The sequence below is a fragment of the Orbicella franksi genome, chromosome 13, assembly GCF_964199315.1.
Source record: "Orbicella franksi chromosome 13, jaOrbFran1.1, whole genome shotgun sequence".
NCBI lineage: Eukaryota > Metazoa > Cnidaria > Anthozoa > Scleractinia > Merulinidae > Orbicella > Orbicella franksi.
In genome coordinates this window covers 20837358-20860417 of record NC_138157.1, presented here as the reverse complement: position 1 = coordinate 20860417, position 23060 = coordinate 20837358, and the positions used below count along the sequence as shown (strand labels likewise).

Genomic DNA, 23060 nt, shown 5'->3' with positions numbered 1-23060 from the left:
TACGTACTTGCTGTATACTGGTATTTCTGACAGTGGGCAACATGAAATTCAATGAGCAACAGATATATAAGCAGGATCTACTGTAGTTCTTTTCAACACCTCCTCACAGTCTGAGATGTAGAGTACCACCTACGTGTATGGGGCACCACTACAATAATTTTCTAGTTTTCTATACTGAGTATTTTCATCTTATAATGCCAGTGTGAGTAACTTTTTCAGACACTGATGTACTTTCACGTAGCTCCAAGATTAACCCCCTCTCCCCCAACCAAATCAAATTCCCCTCATAAATGGAACTGTTCGTGTATGGTAAGAAAATTATTTATGTAAGCTGGGTAGCACCAACAGGAACCTTCCAAGGTTAAGAGAGAAGGTACTAAGAAGGTACTAAGAATTATTATGGAAATTGCCTCATTCAGGCATTCAATTAAACTGTAGTTGAGGCACAGTGTACAGAAAGAAATCACAAAAAAGTTCCTTATCTTTGTCCTTTCCCTAAGTCACCATTTTCCTATTTGAGCTGCTCCCCAGTTAACTGAATACCTAGGACAGGCTCTCAATGTTTTAACAAATGAACATGGAAATATGAAGGGAGGATGGGGGGGGGGGGGGAGGGGGGGGGAGAGGAGAGAACCCAAAATGTGTTCCCATACTGTAGCTTTTTTTCAAGTTTGAGTTGCATGAAGCTAGTGTCAGTGATTCTGAATTGTGAAAGTTAGACTTGCGAATTAACATTTTTGTTGCTTAAGGTACTGTATCACAAAATGACAGCTATTAAAGAACTTCAGATTTTCTCAAACAAAAGATTTATTTGAATCTTAACAGCAAGATTACAGCTTAGCGTCTTTTCGCAACTTCTTCAGTTCAGCTTTGAGAACCCGGTTTTTCTGTTAAAACAAAACAAAAACTTTCCTCAGCCATTGCATTCACATTGAGTCCCTGCCAACAAGGAAGGACACTTACAGCTCTCTGTGTATTACATTAATTAAATGTGATTTACTCAGCTGTTACACCAATAGGCGATTTGCATGATGGCGTCATCTGACTACCAAAACCAGAATCCTTAGCTTTTCTTTTTTCTAATGCTAAGTAATGCAATGGTTATTTAAACCCCACATTGATTTTAAAATTTGCATCATAAAGGAGAAATGAAATGAATCCAGGTAGTTGTAGGCAAATGACGGCATCGTGCAAGTGCATTATTATTACAAAAGGATCAAAAACATAACTTGAATATGGTTGACGTTTCAATTGCAGTTGAATTTTTTTAGCCAAGCTCCCTATTAATGTTCCTTAAAGCTAATTCAGGGTGAAATTGACTGGACATAGGCTGGACTGTACTTATATGCTTTACAAGTATACATTAAGACAACACTTTCACATCTGCCTCACAGCAGGTCTTTTTTGCAGGGTGCAGGGTGCAGGTCGCAGGTTGAAATGTAATTATTACTGGAAAACCGCTGGCACTAAAAATAATTAATAACCCATATACTTGTCAGGGGTTCTTACATAAAGTAGTTGGCATCTTTCACATATCACATAGTGAAAACACGATCGATTCGCTATAAGTACTTATCGATCGACACGCTGAGACCAGTGAAACCTCTTCAAAGCCATCTGAATAGCTGCTCCACAGATGTTTCCATCGATTCCAGATTTGGCTCTGGTCTTCCTATAGGACTCCACGTGAGAATTTTTATTTCAGCTTGCCATTTATGTATGCAAATTAGGACTATTTTACACTACGGTTTCCTAGCACGCCAATCTTTTCAACGTTTTCTATAGCTTCAAGTTAATATTGTTGCGGAATCTATACTCTACCTAGCTTCACCATCATCGCTACAGTCAGGAAACATTTGTAAGTCTTTACATTCTGTCCTGTATTTTTCTTATCGCTCGGCTTTTCTTCACATGTATTTTTATTTATTTTTCTAGTTGAACCTCGCTCGATCTTTCAATACTCAACGGGCTCCTTGAGCTTCAACAGAGCATGAGTTCGAATTCTCTAGGCGTAGCGTCAACAAGAACTCAAGCTACACTTCCCTTAACAACGGAAGATTGCCATCACAAATGAAGCAAATAAATAAAGAAATGAAATAATATATGATTTTAACCAACAGAATATACTAGCACAAGCTCAGTGTGCTTTCATTTTGGTACTCACAGGGAAGAAACCAGATTCAGCAGATATGTCAGATGATATTTCAGATGTTCCTTCAAAAACAATAATTCATTGCAGGCTTAAAATCATAGGAATATACTCTCCTCCCATTGCTTCGGCAGGTTTGGCACTTAGGTGGAAGCCACCTTTCTGAGCGATCGTAAACAGAGTCATGTAACAGTCACGGTAAGTGTACCACCTGTACGTTTCTTTTAAGTGCCAGCAGTTTTCCAGTTATAATTAAATTTCAACCTGCAACCTGCCACCTGCAAAAAAGACCTGCCGTCTGCCTGAAGCCAGAATAACACGAGTCTAATTTCAAAAAAAGGTTGAACAGACTGTTAGCACATGGTGCATTTGGATTAAAAACAAAAATTGCAAAATTGGTAGACAAAACAGCAAAGGCCTACCTTCTGCTTGGCCAGCTTGAGCTTGAAGCGATCAAAGTCAGTGAGAGTAGTTCGCTTCTTTTTCGTGACCAGTTTCTTAGCCCATGCTGTCTTCTCCCATTTTTCAAGGATCTCGCCTTTCTCAAAGGCCTTCTTAACTGGGCCACTTTTGGCAGAGGGGCCAACCTTGACCTTGAAGTCGGTCAGTGACAGGTGCTTGAAATTAAGGGCCTTGCGGCAGACATTGGTACAAGGCCCATCAATCAGTGCCTGTTTGGAAAGGCTTCAGTTTAGTTCTCTTGACAGACTCAGACTAAAATAAAATTCCAGTATAAAAGCAAGGGTGCTCATATGCACATGTACACTGTACATGTACATGATAAGCCAGTTCAAGGCAACACAAAGACACAGTGCTTACAGATTTTGATCAATATTAAGCTTTTACCAATACCAGCTTTTACTGACTTCCAAGAGGATGGATAGGGTCGACCTCGTGTTAATCTTATCGTGGTTTACATGGGTATATTTATGTTTTCTTAAACATTGTGTTTTCTTAAACATAATAAGAACAAACGGACTAAACACTGTTCTCTTATAACTATGGCACCCACAGTAAAAGCTCAGCAAGACTCATTAAATCTTAATTTAATTTTCCTGATTCCATGTTGGAATTTGCTGATGATGTATTTTCAAAAAAAAACACAAAAGATTGCTGATAAAGATAGGCAGTGATGATGTTTCTAGAGAAAATGGACCCAAATAATTCCCAAGCAAAGTTTTTCTTTCCCCAGGCAAAGTTACTGTATTTTCATTGTTTAAAAAAAACACGGATGTTTTTGTAAAAACATCACGGGAAGAAAAAATATAGTAAGTACAGGGCTGTTTCTTGTTGAAATTGTAAACAATAAGTTTGGTACTGGTTCTTTTGTTGTTGTTGAAGTAGTAGTTCAATATTGTAAGCTTTCATCAGAGTAACATTAGCAAATAAAGTGCTGCTCAACTGTTGGGTCCAGGATTTGATTCCCTATATTTCTTTCACAATGAAAATAAATCAAGTTTACAGAAATTTATGAATACATGTACTGGTGATTCAATTTGAAGTTTGCAGAATTCAAAGAGGAAGATTGGCTTAAATGAACTGCCTTCAGATCGGGTCAGCAAACATTTATGTTAACCAAAGTTTACAAGTATGTTGGAAAGTAAAATCAAGTGTCAATAATTACTCAGACACTCAGTCTTCATATGATTCCTGATTTCAGTATATTGTGACCCATTCAAAAGATTGCAACACTTATGGTAACAAAACTATAGCTAACTACTTTAACCAAACAAAAAACACCCATAGGATGGTACAAAAGTCCAACAGTCCGAAGGAAATTCTGATCTTACATGTAACCAAACAACTTATTATGTACTGGGCTCTCAAAAAGTAGAAAACGTAAAAACGTGAAAATTAAAACGTCGACAAACTGCATTGATTTAACCATGAAATAACTTTCTCTGCTGCTGGGCACTAAGTTAACATATGAGTTGCGATTTTATACTTCAGCCAAACTTGGAGCTTAGGAACTGAACTTCATGATCAGCAAATAGTCTTAAGTACAGTATGAACCAACTGATCAGCACATGAAATACTCGGCGCAATTAACAGACTGCAACAACAATTTCTCCAAAGTCACAGAGTGCACTTGCATAGAAAACTGACTTACTCGATTTTGATCCACCACATCTACGATCACACACAGTTTCCCCTCGTCGGGTCCCGAGTTGATGAGAGCCACACGACCAATTTCCACTAAACGCTTGTACACCTGAAGGATTCATCCAGAAAAGATGAGCACAATTAGACATTACTAAGGATAGTTATTTTGTCGAATACTTGGCAATGTTTTCACACGTGGACTCACCATCTTGGAATATCGGCGAGAAAGGACGAATTATTAGCAAAGCCCCGGATGTGTAAGGAAGGGGCGCAAAGCATTGTGGGTGTACTGGAAGTTAGCCGCTGGTTGGCATAAATGACAGCGCAGGTGAAAATTGATAATAGCACTTTCATGTAGGTTATGATGGGTCGAAAACTGAAAGCCGAAAGAATTTGCGAAAAACTAAAATCCACAAGCAAAAGTCGATAAAGTTGAAAACGCAGCTTTATTTCTAAGGTTAGGCCTACCGTCCACACTGATCCGTCACGAAAACGGAGCTTTTCGAAAACGCTCTTCAAACCGGAGGAATTTGACAAGGCTGGCTTTACGTTTTTATGCAGACGGAAAACATTTTAAAAACGGAGCGTTTCGAAAGCAATGGCCTCACGATAATCGTGTGCTTTCCCTGACCAAACACAAATACAAAATGACCAGTTATTGGTACGTTTTCAAATTCCCCCAGCATAGTGTGGACAGAAAAAAATTGGGATGTGTTGTCAATGTGAAACCGTGGCTCCGTTTTCAAACTTTCCCCGCGTAATGAGGACGGGGCCTGAGAGGAAACTGGCGCAAGACTCTAGTATATTATTTTTTCCTCTCGCTTTTCCCTCGCTTCATTTTCGCACGAAGAAAGAAGGCATTTTTGACAACCTTACGTTTTATCAAAAGAAAAATTTTAAAATGCTCAACAAAACAAGAATATGATGTCCACGGATTTCGTCCCTAGTAAACTCCTGCTAATGTTGAGTACAATAAATGAACTTTTTTAGTTTTCAAACATGTTACTCTGTTCGCAGTCCCACTATCGTCCTTTAATTAGAATCAGCTACCGTAGGTTTTCAAATGCCTCGAATAAACCCCGAAGGTGTTAATTTAACACCCATTTTATTTAAGGTACACGTAGTTACAATCACGGTCTAACAGGCTAACACCTACTTTTATAAATAAGCATGCAATTTTATTAAATTATTATTATTATCCAGCAATTAAGTCTGGAACAGGGTATGAAAGTATTCCCCGTTTGAACTGAAAAAAAAATCAAAGATTCAAGTAGAGGACTCAAATGCACAATCAAAAATACTGTCCATGCAGATTAAACGTGTCAACCCGGAAAATCCAGTTAGGATCAAACTAAACTAGGAATGCAAATATAAAACGGGATTTCACCTTTTTTTAAGTGAACGTTTGTATCTCATTAACACTTAGAGCTCAGTAAAGGGTTATGGTTGTTCTCATGAATGCACCGACAGGCTTATGTTGAACACTAATCTGTGCAAGCCTCAGTTGAAGTGAAGCACCGGGGGGAGAAAAGCCGAAAAGTCCAGGACGCCCTTCGAACGCTTAGAAGTGTAAATCACGGATTTGATCTCACTTGTACTTGGGATGTTCAGGTGGAAAAGACACTGTTTTTAGTTGTCGACTGATCCCCGACCTTTTCAAATGGGAATCCCCCCGGGGATGGAGCATCGTGCATTGTCGGGGGTACGGGTGTTATCGATTGAACAAATGTCCACATAGCGATCACGCTATCAGTAAGATCGGAAGTTTTGATTCTTACAAGTTTGTTCTTAGAGTCAAATAAAAGTTGGCTAAGTTTAAAAAGATAGGAAAGCGCTATAGAAATACTTATTAAAAGAAGTGCAATAGTTGCGTGCCTTAAAATTGAATAAAAGGACTGAAACACGTGACCAACTGTCAATCCAAGAGGTTTTATGGTTTATTATTTAGAATGTGGTCAACAAAGCTTCGAATATGGTGAAATCCTCTTTGGTCAGTTTTTTTTTTTCCTTTACCTGAGATTTCACAAGGTAAGGTAAAGGTAAAGTCTGCATGCGAGCCAAGTGGCCCATCAGGCCGGAGCTTATCCCGGTTTCTGTAGCATGAAGCGACTAGGAGTATTTCTACTCCCCCCTCGATGGGATGCTAGTCCATCGCAGGGTTACCCCCAGCATTAAGTTCGCCGGTACCCATTTATATACCTGGGTGGAGAGAGGCACTGTGAGAGTAAAATGTCTTGCCCAAGAACACAACACAATGTCCCTGGCCAGGGCTCGAACCCGGACCGCTCGATCCGGAGACGAGCGCACTAACCATGAGGCCACCGCGTCTCCCGAGATTTCACAAGAGGTGGCTTTAATTGTTCAATTTGTTTCTTTGATTTCAGCAATGCAAGTTTGCCTCTCAGTTACCTAAGTCGAGGGGGCAGGTCAGGCTTCTCAATGCGTTGAAGCACTCGATCCAAGAGTTTGCTATTCTTCCTTAATAGTTCGGTACCTGATCATAAACTTCCTTTTATTCCCAAAACGTTAACAAGTACAGTCGACAGGTCATGTTACCCGCAATCCAAAATCCATAGGCTCAGTAAATGTGATAATGATCGACCTTTAGTAATCATGTCGGTTTCATAAATATCTACATCTATTCAATAAATAGCCTGTGTTACAACACTGGTTACAAACGCCTTCCCCGATTTTTTCTTTTCGGGTTGGGAGGGGCGGCTGTGACACCGACTATTCAGTAAATCGGTTGCAATCTATCCGCTGGATAAAAATATAAAGATAACTTTCAATTTCAAGCAGAAACTCTTAAAATACCCAGAACTACACGTGATTTGTTTGATTCCGTGTCACAACTTTGTAGATCAGAGGACAGCCAAGTAATGTTCAAAGATATACAATGCGGACGCAGAACGTGCCGCGTAATCGGCTTTTGCATTGCGCAGTTTTCGTTACCGTTGCTCTTGTGGCTTGCAAAAGCTCCCTACTCTTGAAGACAGGATGTCGCCAGATTAAACCCAATTTGTAAAATGTAAATCTAAATGTGCAACTATTCTAAGCCACGTGAATATTCTGTAAAATTTGATTTCTGCCATAAAATCATTACGTCATTTCTTATCGAAAAATATAACTACTCTTTTGTACAATACAGATCTAAGAAAACGTTTTGTCTCAAGCACTGATCTTTTTTCTTAATTAAGGGAGTTTCCTCCACAAAACCATATTTGAAGACGCAAAATTGAATTAATCCTTTCGAATTGTGCTCTGACCACATCCGAGACATGCAATATATCAAGATAGGATCTACACATTCCATCAGTTATCTTCCGGATTAACTACACAGATAATAGTTGTTAACTGATAGCAATTTTAAACACATGTCAAGCAAGGTTTTCGGAGTGATCGGCTTTGACACACCAAAAACCCACAAAGGCAAGACCCAATTGGATTAGAAGGTACTGAAAGACATTTCTTTGCCAGTTTCCAGCTTCTCAAAACCTACTACACTTTCCGTTCGATGTTATCGACTGATCATGTGGAAAGGTTTCATGAATATGGCGCCAATATTCCTCTAATTTTTAAGTAAGCTTTCACTTTATGAGATTTAGTAATGGACAGGGGATTTTTGACTTGTATCTCTTGTTTATCAGAATTAGCCGTTTTGACATGCGTCTATTGTCGTGATTTTATGCGAATGTGGAGGTTAATTAATATATAGCCCAACACAAAGGAAATGGACGAGCACACCTGTTCCGATGAGAATCAAATTTCTTTTCATTTCAATGTGCCTAGCATAATTACAATTGATTTATTTCAGTTTAGCTTGATGAAAGGTCCATAGAGAGCGAGAACTTGATCATTAGGAATTTTCAAGGTAAACGACCTTAAAAGCGCGGAACCAATCAACTTTGGAAGTTCTGTCAGCTTTTTTATAAGCTTTCTGGTGTAATTAGTTCGCACGCAAAGGTATTCAAATTATTTATACTCATACGGTCCGAGAAGACGACGAATCACCAAGTGGCATATAAATGACATGATACAACACCTCAGGAAAGACAAAATAAGTCTGGTAAGGTTTGATAATTTGAAAACTTAATTAGCATAATGAATAATCTTGTTTTGTTGACGTAAAATCTCTTTCTTCTTCTAGGTACGTATTTCGTGCCTGAGAATTTCCGTATCAGACTGAATCAGTATGTATAAAACCTCTTCCATCGTGCAGAATTTCCGTATCTGACTGTTATCAGCATGTACGTATCAAACCTCAGTCTTATATACCTATGTTTTTTCACATATCCCGGGACATAAACATGTACAAGGACTATATCACAGCTAAGCCGATGTAACCTAGAAGATATTAGCTTTCTTCAAGGGGGTGGGAAATCAGCCAACGACAATTTGTTCGGGACTTTGTCCAGTTGTATATCTTGGTCAGAGTCCAAGGAGGCTTCATGTAATTAGGTTTTCAGATTTACGTGTTTTGCTGGAGAGTAGTCTATCGCTTTTTAAAAAGTGTTTCGAGCTTCAAACTGGACTCATATTTGACACCGGTCGAACTGACCAAAAGTGATGCCAGAACGGACCCCTAGGAATAGGCTTACGTCCAAAATAATTATAGCGACCCTGAGATTTCCAAGCTTGATTGTCGTGGACTGAGGTATGTGTACGCCTTTATATTATGAGGAACTGATCGATACAGAGCTCAAAAAGGGCTTAAAACTGTACTTAATTTTGGCTTGATTAATTATAATCCAGCAACTTAGCGTTAGGTAGCAAATTGTTCTGAAGAGCAGCATGTGAGAGTCAGTGGTCATTTAACTGTAGATTCGAGTAGATGGCTGACGGAATTTAAATCTCTCCTCTGTTGCACGGCCGGTAGCCGGGTTGGGAACTAGAACAATTCTGTGAAAGTTCACCAGGGTGATAGGGGTGATCTAAATTTTCTGATCCTTTGAGAGTGATGGTGTTTCTTTCTTTTTTTTTTACGATAAAAATAATTCGATGAAGGAAGAAACAACAAACTGGTCACGTTAACGTAATCAGTTGTTGAAAACGTGTATGGAGGGAAGTCCGTTGTGATCATGTGAAATGTATACTGCGGATTTGATGCATAATCTTGGCCTGAGATCAAGTTTTTTCTTTCCTCACGGCACGGCGGCAGAAAACAAAAAACAAAAAAACGCCTGATCACAAGTAAAATGATATCGTATATTGCTGGTCTGATTTCATAGTTGATCCGAAGTGCTAATCCTTCACTTTACACTCAGAGGATGTTGATATATTTTCTTAACTTTCCCGCACTCCGCCACCAGCCCAGAGAGAGCGTACTGACAGCCAGTATCCTAGAGCGAATTTTCTTTTTTCGGTGAAACGCTGCAGATTCCGAAAACATAATAGCCCTTCAGTTCTTGCATGAATCGATGGTTGGTCTGTTTGCCTTGAGCTTAGTCCCTTAATCTCTAAATTCAATGGTAGCTAGTGGGGAAATTGTTAAAAACACGCGTGAACCAGTAACACTAAAACGGAGGTAATCGTCTTCTTCCGGCTTTTAATTTCGTTTCACGTTCATCATTTTATTTGGCCAGTATATGCTTTCTGTTCCCCATGCCCGCTAGTACACTCTCTTTTCATTATAGGAATATATTTTATGAGATTATCGAGGCTGAAATTTGCGAAATTTTAAGAATACCTTGAGAATAAACCCGAGGCATGGATTTCTAAAAGAATATACTTTTGTATGTTGAACATTTGTAACATAATACAATTATATGTTTTTCACTAAGCCATATAAAACTTTTCCTTTCTTTAAGCGGCAAAACTAGCATAAAAACAACAACAACAAAAACAGAACTAGCCGTATGTTCGGTGCTGATAAAAGTTTTGCAAAACGTTCTGTTTGTCAGATCAGTCTTTATTTCTTGCAGTCTGGCACCAAACATATTCAACTACAGCATAGTCAATAAAACCGAAATGTCACACGCTAAAATTTAAGAATATCACAAGAACTTAAAATCAGCAGAAAGATAAGAATATTCACCTTGGGACCGAAAAACAATATTCTCATTAACAAAGAGTTTAAATCACAACTCCTGAAGCTGGCTTTTTTTCCATAGGCTGTTGTAATTTGCCTTGTTTTGCAAACATTTCTGTTCAGTTCAATACAGTAATTCTTTTCCTCGGCAGGTATTTTGGCCATGATAATTTATCGCCTAAACAGAATCGAATCGCCTTAAGAAAGAAAACTGTAATAACACTTAGAGCCTAATTCTGCGAAGAACGAAAAGTTTAAATAGGAATCACACCACAAGACAAAATTACATCTGCTACTTTTGCAATATTTATTTTCAACTTCCATTAAATTTTTTGGCGCAGGTAAGGGCGCTAATAGTTTTGGACTTGCCGCAAAAACTATTTGCTCTAATTTTAGGTTGGCTTTTATAAATCTGTCAACTGTGGAACCCTTTTAATATTTTAAAAACACTAAAATGTCTACTTAGCCGGAAAAGATAGAGTTTCGCTAATAATTGTTGCCAACAGCCCTGTCAGATAAAAGTGAATTTCCGCCATGACACGTGCCTAGTGAATAACAATTGATAAATAACTCGGCAATTGTCTTTATCCCGGTTCACCAGAGTCTGTCGAAACTTCATTTGCATTAGAAGTGGCACGAGTGGAAACATTGAATGACAGATGTTGCAGCGAGAAAGGTAGATAAATTCAAATTCACAAGGCTTTGTTCAGTGTCTGCGAGTTTTATTCCTCAGCTAAGAGCCGAAGGCAGCCAAAACAATTTATTCTGCTACTATCGCGAAGCCCCATCGATGTAAAGAGAAGGTGAGATGTTTTTTGAATTAATTTTATCGGCCCTGTTGATTCACTGAGATATTCAATCTGAATTGAACCGGACGAACGTCCGCCAGCTATATGGATAGGTAAATGCATTTAAATTTGCGCGATACTCGAGCCGCTAAAAACGATATCTTATGTTCGAACCAGTAAACAAAAGTTACACCGAAAATCGTGTATATATCTCTCTTCGTACCGGCTAAGCCTTAAGCCTGTGTAGAAGTTTTTCTTTGCTAACAGCATGTTTCACTGTGCGGGCGATTCTTTGAAAAAGAAAATCTGAAATCAACGACTAAATAAATCGAGTCTATCAGTTGCGCCTCAGGAAACATTTAAAATCTCTTTACAAACTGCACGCTCGATGCGCGAGCCATACCTCTGTGTTCATGGACTCAAGCTGTTATTTTTTTGTTGAAATGCAAATGTTTTTATCCGAAAACACTAACTGTTTTCGATGCATTAAAACCAATATCATCTTGGACCTGTGAAAATCGATTGATGTCGAGAGCATTTTACGGACAATTTAATCTCCTTGTCAAACTTTCTCGAAAATTTCGGCAAAAGCTAATATGGAGCTTGCAGAAGTATAATTGCACTAAGATTATAAATATTGAACTTTAAATGCACAAAAAATTGAAACTGTATAATTGAGTTCTTCTTCTGATCAACAGGAACTCAAGCTAGTGCCACAATAAGCCGGAACAAGTTCGGGTAATACACACTTACCGTGTGAAAAACTTGGCTTGATGCAGGTGGCATAATGAAAAGTTTATTCCGCGCGATAAGCGATACCAGTTTACAAAAGCGACCGAGAAGAAAGCAAAGAAACACAAAGAGCTCCAGCGATTTGAATACGACAATGGGAGCATGTTTGGACTTGCAGAGTGAAGCTCCGATTAAAATTCTGCTCGTTCCTTGCGAATCACAGCCGCCATCATCTACGAGGTACTGGGTTATAGACACACGAAGGCGCGGCAAAATCCCTTTCTTTGGATCGCACAGCTGTAAAATCGTACAACATATGGGCAACAGGGTGAGCGAGCCCTTTCAAGGACACGTACTTGCAAGAGAAGGACAAACAATTATCAAAGGGATTTTAACAGACGGAGCTGCTGAGGGGAAATATTTCGAGCTTGTATTGCACACATCTTCGCAACAACTTAACAACAAAACTTTGGGCAAGACTTCTGGAAGAACCGCCGCGTTGTGCGGTCATCTACAGCGAAGTGCGAAAGATAAATTAGGAGCATATGAAGAGACACACGACGCATTTCTACACTCAATAGGGGAAAACAACGAAGCTTTTCAAACAAAGGAAAAATTGATGAAGTTTGGTCAGAAAAAAATCAGCTGATTCAGCTCACGCACAAGTGTTGCCGTACGTGCAAGGTTTATATCAAGGTTTCGAGAGCAGACTTGGATTACGTACGAATTTTCTCATGTACAATATCCCTCTCACGATATTGTATTTTGATTTTTCCCGACAAGTTTTTTAAGAGTACGGATCATAGCCAACACCGTTTATAAACTGAATGAGCCGAAATAAGGAAATAAATCAGCACTCAAAAGACGACAAAATTATTTTAAAAACAAGGGATAGATTGTCTGGATTACGGTTTTAGTCGTATTAAAAGAGGACATAGGGTTTAAGTTATTATAAATGGCCTGTTTTTATTTTTATTTATGAATCTTTCGTTCTCAAATTATTGATATTACATAAATAGTTTGATACTACTGTACCGAATTGATGTTTTGACTTGTTTTGACTATTTAAAATCTTAATAAGTGTCAAGTTTATGCATACTGTATACTTAAAATCTCGGGAGTAAAATTACGTAAGAATAATAAATTATTGGGTTTTAATAAATCAACCCACTTCTTGTTTTTATGTTGATGTAAGGTAGGTTTATTCTTCGGAGATATTTGAAAGCACCTCCATGCCCTAGTCATGAGATTCACGCGACACGATTCGCCGACCGCATTCAGCGGCTCCGGCATACTGTGGCCTCTGCAAAAGTTGACGCAACGTGTTCATGACATATTGCTATAATTTGATCAGAAAATCTGTTGCAATCGGGCGGATAAAAAAAAAAAAAAAACGCATGTGTGTTTTGGTCAGATCTACTAGTTTATCATTCAAGAATCAAACAGTACCTTGATGCTTTCTATAGTTCTGCCAAATTGCTGTTGGTAGTTAATTTTAAAAGAAAATTAATTCTGAACGAAACATATGCGGCTGAGCATGCGATTTTTTTGGTCAGATCTACTAGTTTATCATTCAAGAATCAAACAGTACCTTGATGCTTTCTATAGTTTTGCCAAATTGCTGTTGGTAGTTAATTTTAAAAGAAAATTAATTCTGAACGAAACATATGCGGCTGAGCATGCGATTTTTTTTTTAGGTTAAATTAGGGAGGGCGTCTCCAACCCAACTTCCGTTGCCAATTAACTCAATTAAAAGCTTTTCATGGCCTTCTTACATCTTTGTAGACACAACCCACGTTGCGAATATTTTTTTCTGACACTGCGGATGTTAGTATTGTGTTGTTTTTCATTCACTGACGTTTTCCTCGGGCTTCACAGCCCTTAGGAATGACAAAGGCTACCGCCCCTTTCTTACCAAACTGACAAAATGGAGTGGCGTTTTGTAAAAGCCCCTCTCCATAACGTCAAAATCTCAAGATGGTTTCCGACACGTTCTATTGAGTGACCAAGTAGCATGGTTAAGCGGTTGAGCTTTCGCGGTATGCCTTAAGATCAACACTGAGTTTTGCGCAAGTTCCCGGCGCCGGGTCATATTGCTCTTCAGGCATGCCGACTGTTGCCCAGCGTCTTTCGCATCTTTTTATCCTGACATGAGCGTAAACGCGAATACTCGATTAAATTTTGTTGGATTACGCACTTTGTGGGATGCTTCGCATATATACTGTAATTAACTTGCTAAAAAGCTGCTAAGTGAGATCAACTTCAGCCAGAAAAGGTAATATTAAATGCAGAGAGAAAAATCAAAATCATAGGTCCTGACGGAACTTATGCAGAGAGCTTGCGACACAAAATGGACTCAAAATGTTTACCCGAACAGTTAAATGCACACATACTTTACCTATCCTCTTAGAAGCTGACAACATCTTTTAATGAAGACCACGTGAGAAACACCCAAATGTAATTTCATGCATATCATGACCTCCAGGTAAGGAATTTTCATTCGACTGCCTGCACTGAACCGCCAGGCGGAGTCAGAATTACCGGCAACTTTCAAAACGGGAAATATAGAAATTTCGCGATATAACCTGTAGCTACGGGTGTAGCTGAAGCAGGCTTGCAATTATCTTATGTTTTCCGGTTCTTGGGCGATCCAAAATGAACTGTAACCAATCAATTATTGCGTGCCCGACAAGCGACGGCGTTCTGTGAAAAACTGGACAGCGGCTTATCTGCCACGTAAATTCAACATGGCTGCCAAAAGGGACAAATACTCTATTTTGTTGCCCACTTATAACGAGCGAGAAAACCTACCGTTGATCGTTTGGTTGATTGTTAGAGCTTTTTCAGATAGGTAAGAAAGTTTTCTTTCTTAGAATAACAGTTTTGGTCATCGATTTTCCTATTTTAACGTGGTTTATTAATGGTGTAGACCTAAGTTTGAAAAAAATCATTTGATTGTTTTTATAGTGAGCATGATTATGAGATAATAATTATTGATGATGGTAGTCCAGACGGTACACAAGAGGCAGCGAAACAACTAGAAAATATTTATGGCACAGATATAATTGTAAGTACTGCAAGAGAACAAATTAAGCTTATATAATTATCTTTTTTTTATTAACTTGACATTCCCTACTATTGCTACTGGCACACTGTAAAACCTTAAAAATTTGTTCAATTATTATCACAGAGACTCAAACCGAGACCCAGCAAGCTTGGCTTAGGTAAGCAACATTGTATTGCAGTACTAGTGATTAACAAAAGATAATGATGAGCTTATATACCAAAAGAAAGTCAGAAAAAAAATCTTTAAGTTCAGGGGAAAAAGCAAAATACATGTAAAATGGGGTCTGTGCAGTTACACATGTATATCAACATAAGCAGTGGAAAGGAAACCAGAACTCCTGTTTCGGCAAGATTCAAACCCATCACCTTTTTTTATTCCTGGGGAAAATACCTTACTGTTGTATTACACGTATACACTGTAGGCCGGTCTCTGAGAGCTAATCAACAGGAATTTATTACTAAGCAGTTTGGAATGGTCATGTACAAAATATGCAGCATAGAATTTTGGTCAAACTTCTTGGGTCTCCCCATTTCAAATTTATTTTACAAAAGTACCATCTTGGAGACTCATCTCTTTTTGAAAGCTGGGGAATGTCGTGTCCTCTTAGTACATAAATTAGAGGAGGTTTAACTAGTTGGAGAAGTGAAACTAGTTCGGAAAGAAGCACACAACAAGTCGACCATGTGCTCTCTTTATTCTTCTCTCTCATACTGCTCCTTGTCTACTTCATGACATAAATGCACAAAATGTGACATACACAACATCTCTCCTTTTCTCTGAGGAAAGAAAGTCTAACAATCCTTCGAACATGAACGTAAACATAGTGAAAACAAATTCAACTCTAAAGGTAGACGCCTTAGCTTTATGCGATGAACATGTCAACAAAGTTAAAAGTTTAAATTGTCTCCGAATGAGCATCCTCAACAACACTTTTAAAAACAAAATCACAAAGTTCTTTGATTTGTCCATCAGTAAACATCTCACAGGAGAACAGTTCACAATTTCAAAACATAGTCTTTGTATCTCTCTGGTGGTCTCCTCTGCCTCTTAGGTCTCTGAGTCAACCTTGGTGTTGCTGACGTGCTAGGTACTGTTGCTTGGTCAATTGCCATATCACTATGGACGGTAACTGACTCGTTTCCATTCTCTGCACTTGTTTGTGCTGACAGTGTACTCCTGGTTGGAGGTTCACTCTGTGGTGTGGTAGGTGCTGCCGGTGCCAATTCACTTAACACTTGGCTTCGAATTGTGGAAGGTATGACGAATTCGTCTGGGCTAACAGATGGCGCCCCAGGTGTCGATACAGGATCGTCCGCTATAAACCTTTTCACATGTGAGGTGTTTCTCAAGTATTGGGTCCCACCTGGAGCCTCCACAATGACACTGTTGCCAGTCTTGCTTACCACACGGTATGGCGTTGGATTGAATGGTGTCGAGAATTTGTCTTTTCTCTCTAGTCTTACAAGTACTTGATCACCCACTGTAATGTCTGATGGTTTCGCATTTGCTGCTTTGTCGGCATATGCTTTGGTCTTTGCCTTCACTTCTGTGTCTCTATCCCGAGTTTCTAGGTCTAGACGGCAATCAGCATGCAGCTCTGGCAGCTTCCCTCTCATCTTTCTATTGAACAACAATTCGGCAGAGCTTTTACCGGTGGTGGTGTGATCAATACTACGGTATTTCGTCACATATCTTCTTTAACTCCTTCTTCCAGTCAACCCCTTCAGCTTGGGCAATGCAAATTCTCTTCATCAGGGAGGCGTTCTGTCATTCAACTTCCCCATTGGCCTGGGGCCATTTCGGTGTTGTCTTGAGATGGACGATTCCATTCTGCACACAGTATTCCTGGAATTCTCCGGAGATGAATTGAGGTCCATTGTCTGACTTGATAGTTATGGGAAGACCATGGCGGCTAAAAATCTCTTCTAGATTGTCAATTACTTTCACAGTGGTGGTTGATGTCATGATGGCATACTCATAGTAGCGACTATAATAGTCAACAACAACCAGTATGGAGTGTCCGGATGGAAGTGGTCCTAGTAGGTCTACAGCCAGGTCTTGCCAAGGACCCTCCAGCAATGTCGTTGACGTCAAGGGCTCAGGTGGATTTGGACGTGCAACCAGTTGACATCCATAACAAGATTTGCAGAACTTCTCTGTTGCCTTATCAATACCAGGCCACCATACCTTGCTTCTCAAATTCTGCTTTGTTCCAACAATTCCCAAGTGTCCCTCATGTGCTAAGGATATTGCCTGGGGCCTTAGCTTGCTTGGCAGTACGATACGAGTACCTCTTAGGACTAGCTGCCTGATCACACACAGTTCCCCTGCAGCTGGTGCATAGACCTTACATTTCTCAAATCGACCGGTTCTAATTGCCTCTCTCAGGGCTTTCAACTCTTCATCTACTGCTGATGCTTCTTCAACTTCTCTCGTGGTTAGGGCTGCGGGTGTGGCACTGATGGCTGCAAATCAAACATACTGTTCTGCACCATGTTGATGATTTGTTGGTTTGTTCTGACTGAGCAAGCGTGAGAGGGGATCAGCTACATTACTCTGTCCTGGAGCATACACGACTCTGAAATCATAGGGCTGTAGGCGGATTACCCAGCGTTCGATGCGGGCACAAGGTTTGGAACGAGGTCCATAGATCACTTCCAACGGCTTGTGATCGGTCACTAGATCAAATCGCATTTCATAAACGTATGCGTGGTACCTCTCACAAGCCCAAACAAGGGCAAGGGCCTCTTTCTCCATCTGGGAGTATTTCCGTTCACACTCTGTGAGGCTGCGGCTTGCATAGCAAATTGGTACCCATGCCCCATTCTGGTTTTGCATTAGTACAGCTCCATGGCCAACAGGGCTTGCATCTGCAACGACTTTGGTTGATGCTCTCTTGTCAAAGTATGCCAATGTGCCTGCTTCAGCCATGCTTTGCTTGAGTGACTCAAAGGAAGCTTTTTGCTCGGGACCAAAGTGGAATGGAACATCTTTCCTGGTTAGTTTCCTCAATGGCTCTGTGATGGTTGCAAAATGGGGAATAAATCTGCTGCTGTAATTAGCCAATCCTAAGAAGCTTCGAACTTCACTGACGGTTTCAGGCTCTCTTGTTTCTTGCAGGGCTCTAACTCTTTCCTCTGTCAGGCCGATTCCTTTTTCAGACAGAAGAATTCCCATGAAAACCAGTCTGTCCACATTGAACAAGCATTTGTCAGCATTGAGAGTCAAACCATGTTGTCTGAGGCGCTCCATGGTTTTGAGAAGGCGTTGGTCATGAGTTTTTTGGTCTGGGCCGTGTACAATGATGTCATCAGAGATATTGTCAACGCCCTCTATTCCAGCCAGAGTGGTGGATATCTCATGTTGGTACAGTTCACTTGCTGAGCTCACACCAAACAATAGGCGCTTATATCTGTATAAGCCCTTGTGTGTCACGCAGGTGGTGATTTGGCATGACTCTTGACTAAGCTCCAGCTGGTGGTATCCCCACTTAAAATCTAGCTTGCTGAAAACCCTTGAGCCGTTCATGCTGTGTAGCAGCTCATTGACAGTTGGTATGGGGTGTCGACCACGTAGAATGGCCTCGTTTGCTCGCCTCATATCGATGCAGAGACGAATGTCACCATCCGCTTTCGGGATAATTACTACTGGGTTCACCCATGGTGTAGGCCCATCAACTTTTTCTATGATGTCACAGTCCAATAGTTCTTGAATCTTCTTTTCTACTTTTTCTTGTAAATTGAAGGGGGTTCGCCTTAACGGCTGAGCAACTGGTTTCACTTTTGGGTCTACGTGTAATGTCACTTGCTTAGACTTCAACTTTCCAATCCCACTAAATACTTCTGGAAATTGTTGCTGCAGTGTCTGCCTGGTTCCAGCAACTGTTGCGATGTCAACACCTATTCTCAGCACCCCTAACTTCATTGCAGTATCTTTGCACAGGAGTGGCACTCCTTTTCCTTTGGTGACTAGGAATTCGGCTTGAGTTTTCCCTTTACCAATCAACACTTCACAAATAAAATGACCTTTTACTGGGAGGGGTTTGCTGGATGCATAGGCATATAGCTTCCTGTCAATAGGAGCAGCTTCTGATTTACATTTGATCTTCTTAACTTTCAAATCTTCCCAGGTTTCTTCATCAACAATGTTATTGGTGGCTCCAGAATCCACCAACATTTCTAGTTTTAGCCCACCAACAGACAACTTGAGCAGATTTGAGTGAGCTTCATTAGCAACTCTGAAGGCATAATCAACTTGGTCCCCATCAGCTTTTAGCTCTTCTTGCACGTGATTAACTCCTGGTTTCTTTTTACATTTCCTACAGGTCTGACCCCTAGCAGGACATTTTGGATCTCTACCCAGGTGCCCACTCAACCCACAACGATAGCACTGAATTCCATTTTTCTTTCGGTTTTGGTTACCATTGGGTCGCTCGGGTCTTTTGTAAACCCTGTTTGCATCTTCTTTACTTGGCTCACTCACACTGAGATGAGACATTTGGTGGGCTACACTTTCACACTGTTCTGCGATTTCTAATGTGTGAGCGAGCGTTAGTTCCACTCTTTCCTCAAGCAGTTTGCACTTTACATAGTCTGACCTACATTTACACAGGACAGCGTCTCTTATCTGGTTGTCAAAGTCTGCACCAAAATTGCAATCCTTTCCTTCTTTTCTTAATCGAGTAACAAACTGCAAAACAGTCTCACCTTCCTTTTGTTGGAGTCGGTGAAATTTCTGGCGGGCGAAAGCTGTATTGACTTTGGGAAGAAAATATCCATTCAATGCTGTTACAGCTGCTGCGTAATCGGTTGCTTCTCCGGTATCCGTGAGAGTAGAGAAGATTTCTTGTACATCTGGGCCTGCTAAATGGAGTAGCATCGCTCTTCTTCGCTGCCTCATGTTTGCATTTGTAGTCTCAGTGATAATGAGACCTTTGCCATCCGCAAATAACTCAAAAGATGTCAACCAACGCGTCCAGCGCGGTCCCAACGTGGCGGGAACCGAGTGACAATCGAACTTAGGAATCGCATTTGAAGCGCCATTTTCGCTGATATAGTAAAATTAAAGCTCACCTCTGAAGCTCATTCTGTATTTTTATGAGTGGGATAAAAAAGGTCTGGAGGAGGAAATAGATAATGTTATTGTTTACATTTAGGTACTGCTTACATTCATGGAATGGAACATGCAACTGGTAACTACGTAATAATCATGGATGCAGATTTGTCTCATCACGTGAGTTTATCAAGCTCTTAATCATCAAGTAGATAGTTTCACTGTGTCTAAAGGGACGATGAAAGGACAGAAAATTGGAGAGATGGAGAAATTAGCGAGGAAAAACTACTAACAACTGCCCATTCCTTGCAGATTACTGTCCGATCTATTCACGCAGACATTTAATCCCTTTACAGTACACTAATTGTTTCTTGAACAAACTGCTTTCCTATACAAATTTCAACATTTACTCTCTAAGGTTATTGCTCCGTGATGTAATCACTTTTACTAAATAAATCTGTCTTTATTTCAACAGCCCAAGTTTATTCCAGAATTTATCAGGTTGGTATACTAACCGGTATACATTTTTTGTGAAAATCATTGATTAATTTTACATCTCCTTTTCATTTTCAATTGTCATAACTTTATTAAGTCATTTTGTTCTTGTAAAAGAAAACAGAAAGAAGGTAACTATGATGTTGTGTCAGGAACAAGATACATTGGAAGTGGTGGAGTGTTTGGCTGGGATCTGCGAAGGAAATTAATAAGGTGAATATTGCATAATAATGTTTGATGTATTATTGATTTTATTTATCATTTGCCATTTACTAAGTAAGTGGAATTCTTTACCCCCTAACATCAAGTCATAGTGTTTTAAGAACCAGCTGCAATGTGTGCGATTGGTATTTTTTCGGTCTCTAGGAAACAAGGGAAATGTGTGAAATTTGAATTACTGAAATGGTTTCGATTCATTGGATTTTTTACGTTTTGAGTGAGGACAGAGAATCAAAGGTTTAACTAGATTTTTAGATGGTTAGCTGGGGTTTCATCTTGGTTCCATTCAAAGCATTAATAAAAATATGTTATACTGGGTCACATTACATGTTGTCGCAAACTACTAGATAGTGTCTGGAAGGGTTTAGCTTGTGTTGAGCTTAGCTTACAGCTCAGGTTCAGGCAAATTTTGAAATTGTCACAAAAATAATCATTTCCATATTTTAATATGCTTATCTTTTGTTTTTACCAGCCGTGGGGCTAACTATCTCACACAGATTCTTCTCAGACCAGGAGCATCTGATCTTACTGGGAGTTTTAGGTAACACAATGGGGCATTGACACAATGGCCCATGCATGGTTTGTTTGTTTTCTTTTTAAAATTAGCTCTTCTTTCTATTTATTTAGTCCATGTTGTCACTTTTCAGTCATGGCGATCATTGACAATTTCTGAACAGTAGGTCTCCCTACTAAAAGCAATAAAAACAACAAAGCTACTTCTTGCCCTCCCCTCCCCCCTCCATTATAGTTACATGTGGTAAGTTAACCAGTAAGTGGTAAGTTACTTACCAGTAAAAGTCCAATCATTGGAGAAACCCAACGAATAATAATGTGGGTTATTAGAAGTGTACTTTCTCCTGTCTCCAATCAGATTGTACAAGAAGGAAGTTCTTGAGGATCTTGTGGATGCTTGTGTGTCCAAAGGATTTATCTTTCAGATGGAAATGATTGTGCGTGCAAGACAGTTTGGTTACACTATTGGAGAGGTGAGTTAATAAGGCAGACATCACTTCAATCATGATGGGGTGTCTATTTGCTGATAACTGTGGAGGAGGGAGAGGAAGAGGAATGCATATGAGTCCCCCCTGTGCTGTTAATACTTTTGTTTACCTACATGACACACCCCAGTGCTCATGTTGGATTAAAGTCTCTACAGCAAACCCAGGGTGCGATCCATTCACCCAAAATTTCCGGAAATTTCGCTCTAAAACTGAATGGATCGGTTCGGTCCAACCAGAAAGATTTCGAAAAAGTTGGTCCACCTTTCGAGGTGGACCACTTTTCTGTCTTCATCTAGCCCTAATACAAGCAACAGTGATCCAACATCCTGCATTTTAAAATGAGCGCGTAACTCGTTATGCGAGTGGAATGGAACGAGACTGTTTGGACCAGTCTCGTGATCCATTCGACACCAAGAAATTTTGGAACCTCCACGTGGAAATTTTGGTTAAATGGATGGTGCCCCTAGGCTCTCATGACCCCACTGATGTACTGGCAACTGGGAAGTTTTTGTAGTATTAGTTAAAAAAATTCACTTACATCTCCAGAGATGTCAAAACAGTGTGGAAATACAAAAGATTAAAGTATGGTATATCCTTAACAGCAATGCAGCTGTTAGGCGTTCTTAGCTGGGAGCTGTTGACCAAAGTTGTAACCCATGGTGTTGTATAATGCATGATAAGTTGAAATTAAAAGAAAAGTTCTGCTCATCTTCCAGACTAACATTTTTAATTTGCCAAGTAATAAAACATTACACAACAATTTTATGAATCAATTGTCTCACTGAAAGGGTTTACTTAGCTTTATGTTCAAGGATACAAACTATAAGATAATTTTTCCACAAAATGTTTTTCAGGGTAACTTTACCTGAAACGTGCACTGACAATTGAAAATTGTTTGTTACAAGTAGGCTACGTGTAGGTTATGCTGAGCACTTACACGAGGATCCCAATAATATCTCTGTGTAAAAAAAAACAGGCCCTGTTTGTAAACTAGTGACTGATTTTGGCTCTCTGTTTTGTTTCAGGTGCCAATAACATTTGTTGATCGTGTGTATGGCGAGTCAAAACTCGGCGGTAGCGAAGTAGTTTCCTTTGCTAAGGGACTGCTTTATCTGTTTGCCACCACGTGACATTTGACTGTTACACCGCGTTAGATTAAACCCGGAGGGGGGGGGGGCGGGGGACTTCCATATGTAAAGGCCGGGGATGTGCGTCGGGAAATTTGAATTAAACCTATAAAGGAGAACAATTTGGGCGTGGCTGGAACTTAATTTGATCCCCATAAGATACCTCTTAAAACGGCATAGATTACCAGCTGCCATTCAGGAAGGGAGCTCGCACTACTGTAGTAGACCGGATTCGAGAGACCGGCGGAAATCAAGCCCAAAAACAGAAATAGCCTGAGCGTTTCTTTTATCATTAATTG

The 23060-nt window shown here is 39.9% G+C and overlaps 3 protein-coding genes across 5 annotated transcripts; 2 read left to right on the top strand and 1 right to left on the bottom strand.

Moving 5' to 3' along the window:
* Positions 1–764: 764 nt before the first annotated feature.
* On the bottom strand, positions 765–4475 carry LOC145465704 (large ribosomal subunit protein eL14-like). Its single transcript, XM_081449474.1, has 4 exons — positions 4458–4475; positions 4260–4361; positions 2572–2820; positions 765–887 (listed from the first exon to the last, which is right to left on the bottom strand). The coding sequence occupies exons 1-4, from the start codon at positions 4458–4460 to the stop codon at positions 831–833; spliced, it is 411 nt and encodes a 136-aa protein (XP_081305600.1). The 5' UTR covers positions 4461–4475; the 3' UTR covers positions 765–830.
* A 3149-nt stretch (positions 4476–7624) lies between these two features.
* LOC145465998 (uncharacterized) lies at positions 7625–12946 on the top strand. Of its 3 annotated transcripts, none has more exons than XM_081449789.1 (3): positions 7625–8318; positions 8400–8906; positions 11767–12946. In XM_081449789.1, exon 3 carries the CDS (start codon positions 11856–11858, stop codon positions 12447–12449), a length of 594 nt encoding a protein of 197 aa, XP_081305915.1. In that variant the 5' UTR covers positions 7625–8318; positions 8400–8906; positions 11767–11855; the 3' UTR covers positions 12450–12946. The 3 variants fall into 3 exon arrangements, with proteins under 3 accessions (XP_081305915.1, XP_081305914.1, XP_081305916.1); XM_081449788.1 differs by having other exon boundaries at positions 8400–11083; XM_081449790.1 differs by lacking the exon at positions 8400–8906.
* A 1521-nt stretch (positions 12947–14467) lies between these two features.
* LOC145465993 (dolichol-phosphate mannosyltransferase subunit 1-like) lies at positions 14468–22810 on the top strand. Its single transcript, XM_081449780.1, has 9 exons — positions 14468–14651; positions 14768–14867; positions 14991–15024; positions 20023–20099; positions 20395–20420; positions 20532–20627; positions 21106–21174; positions 21505–21619; positions 22660–22810. Exons 1-9 carry the CDS (start codon positions 14548–14550, stop codon positions 22762–22764), a joined length of 726 nt encoding a protein of 241 aa, XP_081305906.1. The 5' UTR covers positions 14468–14547; the 3' UTR covers positions 22765–22810.
* The last annotated feature ends 250 nt before the right edge of the window (positions 22811–23060 follow it).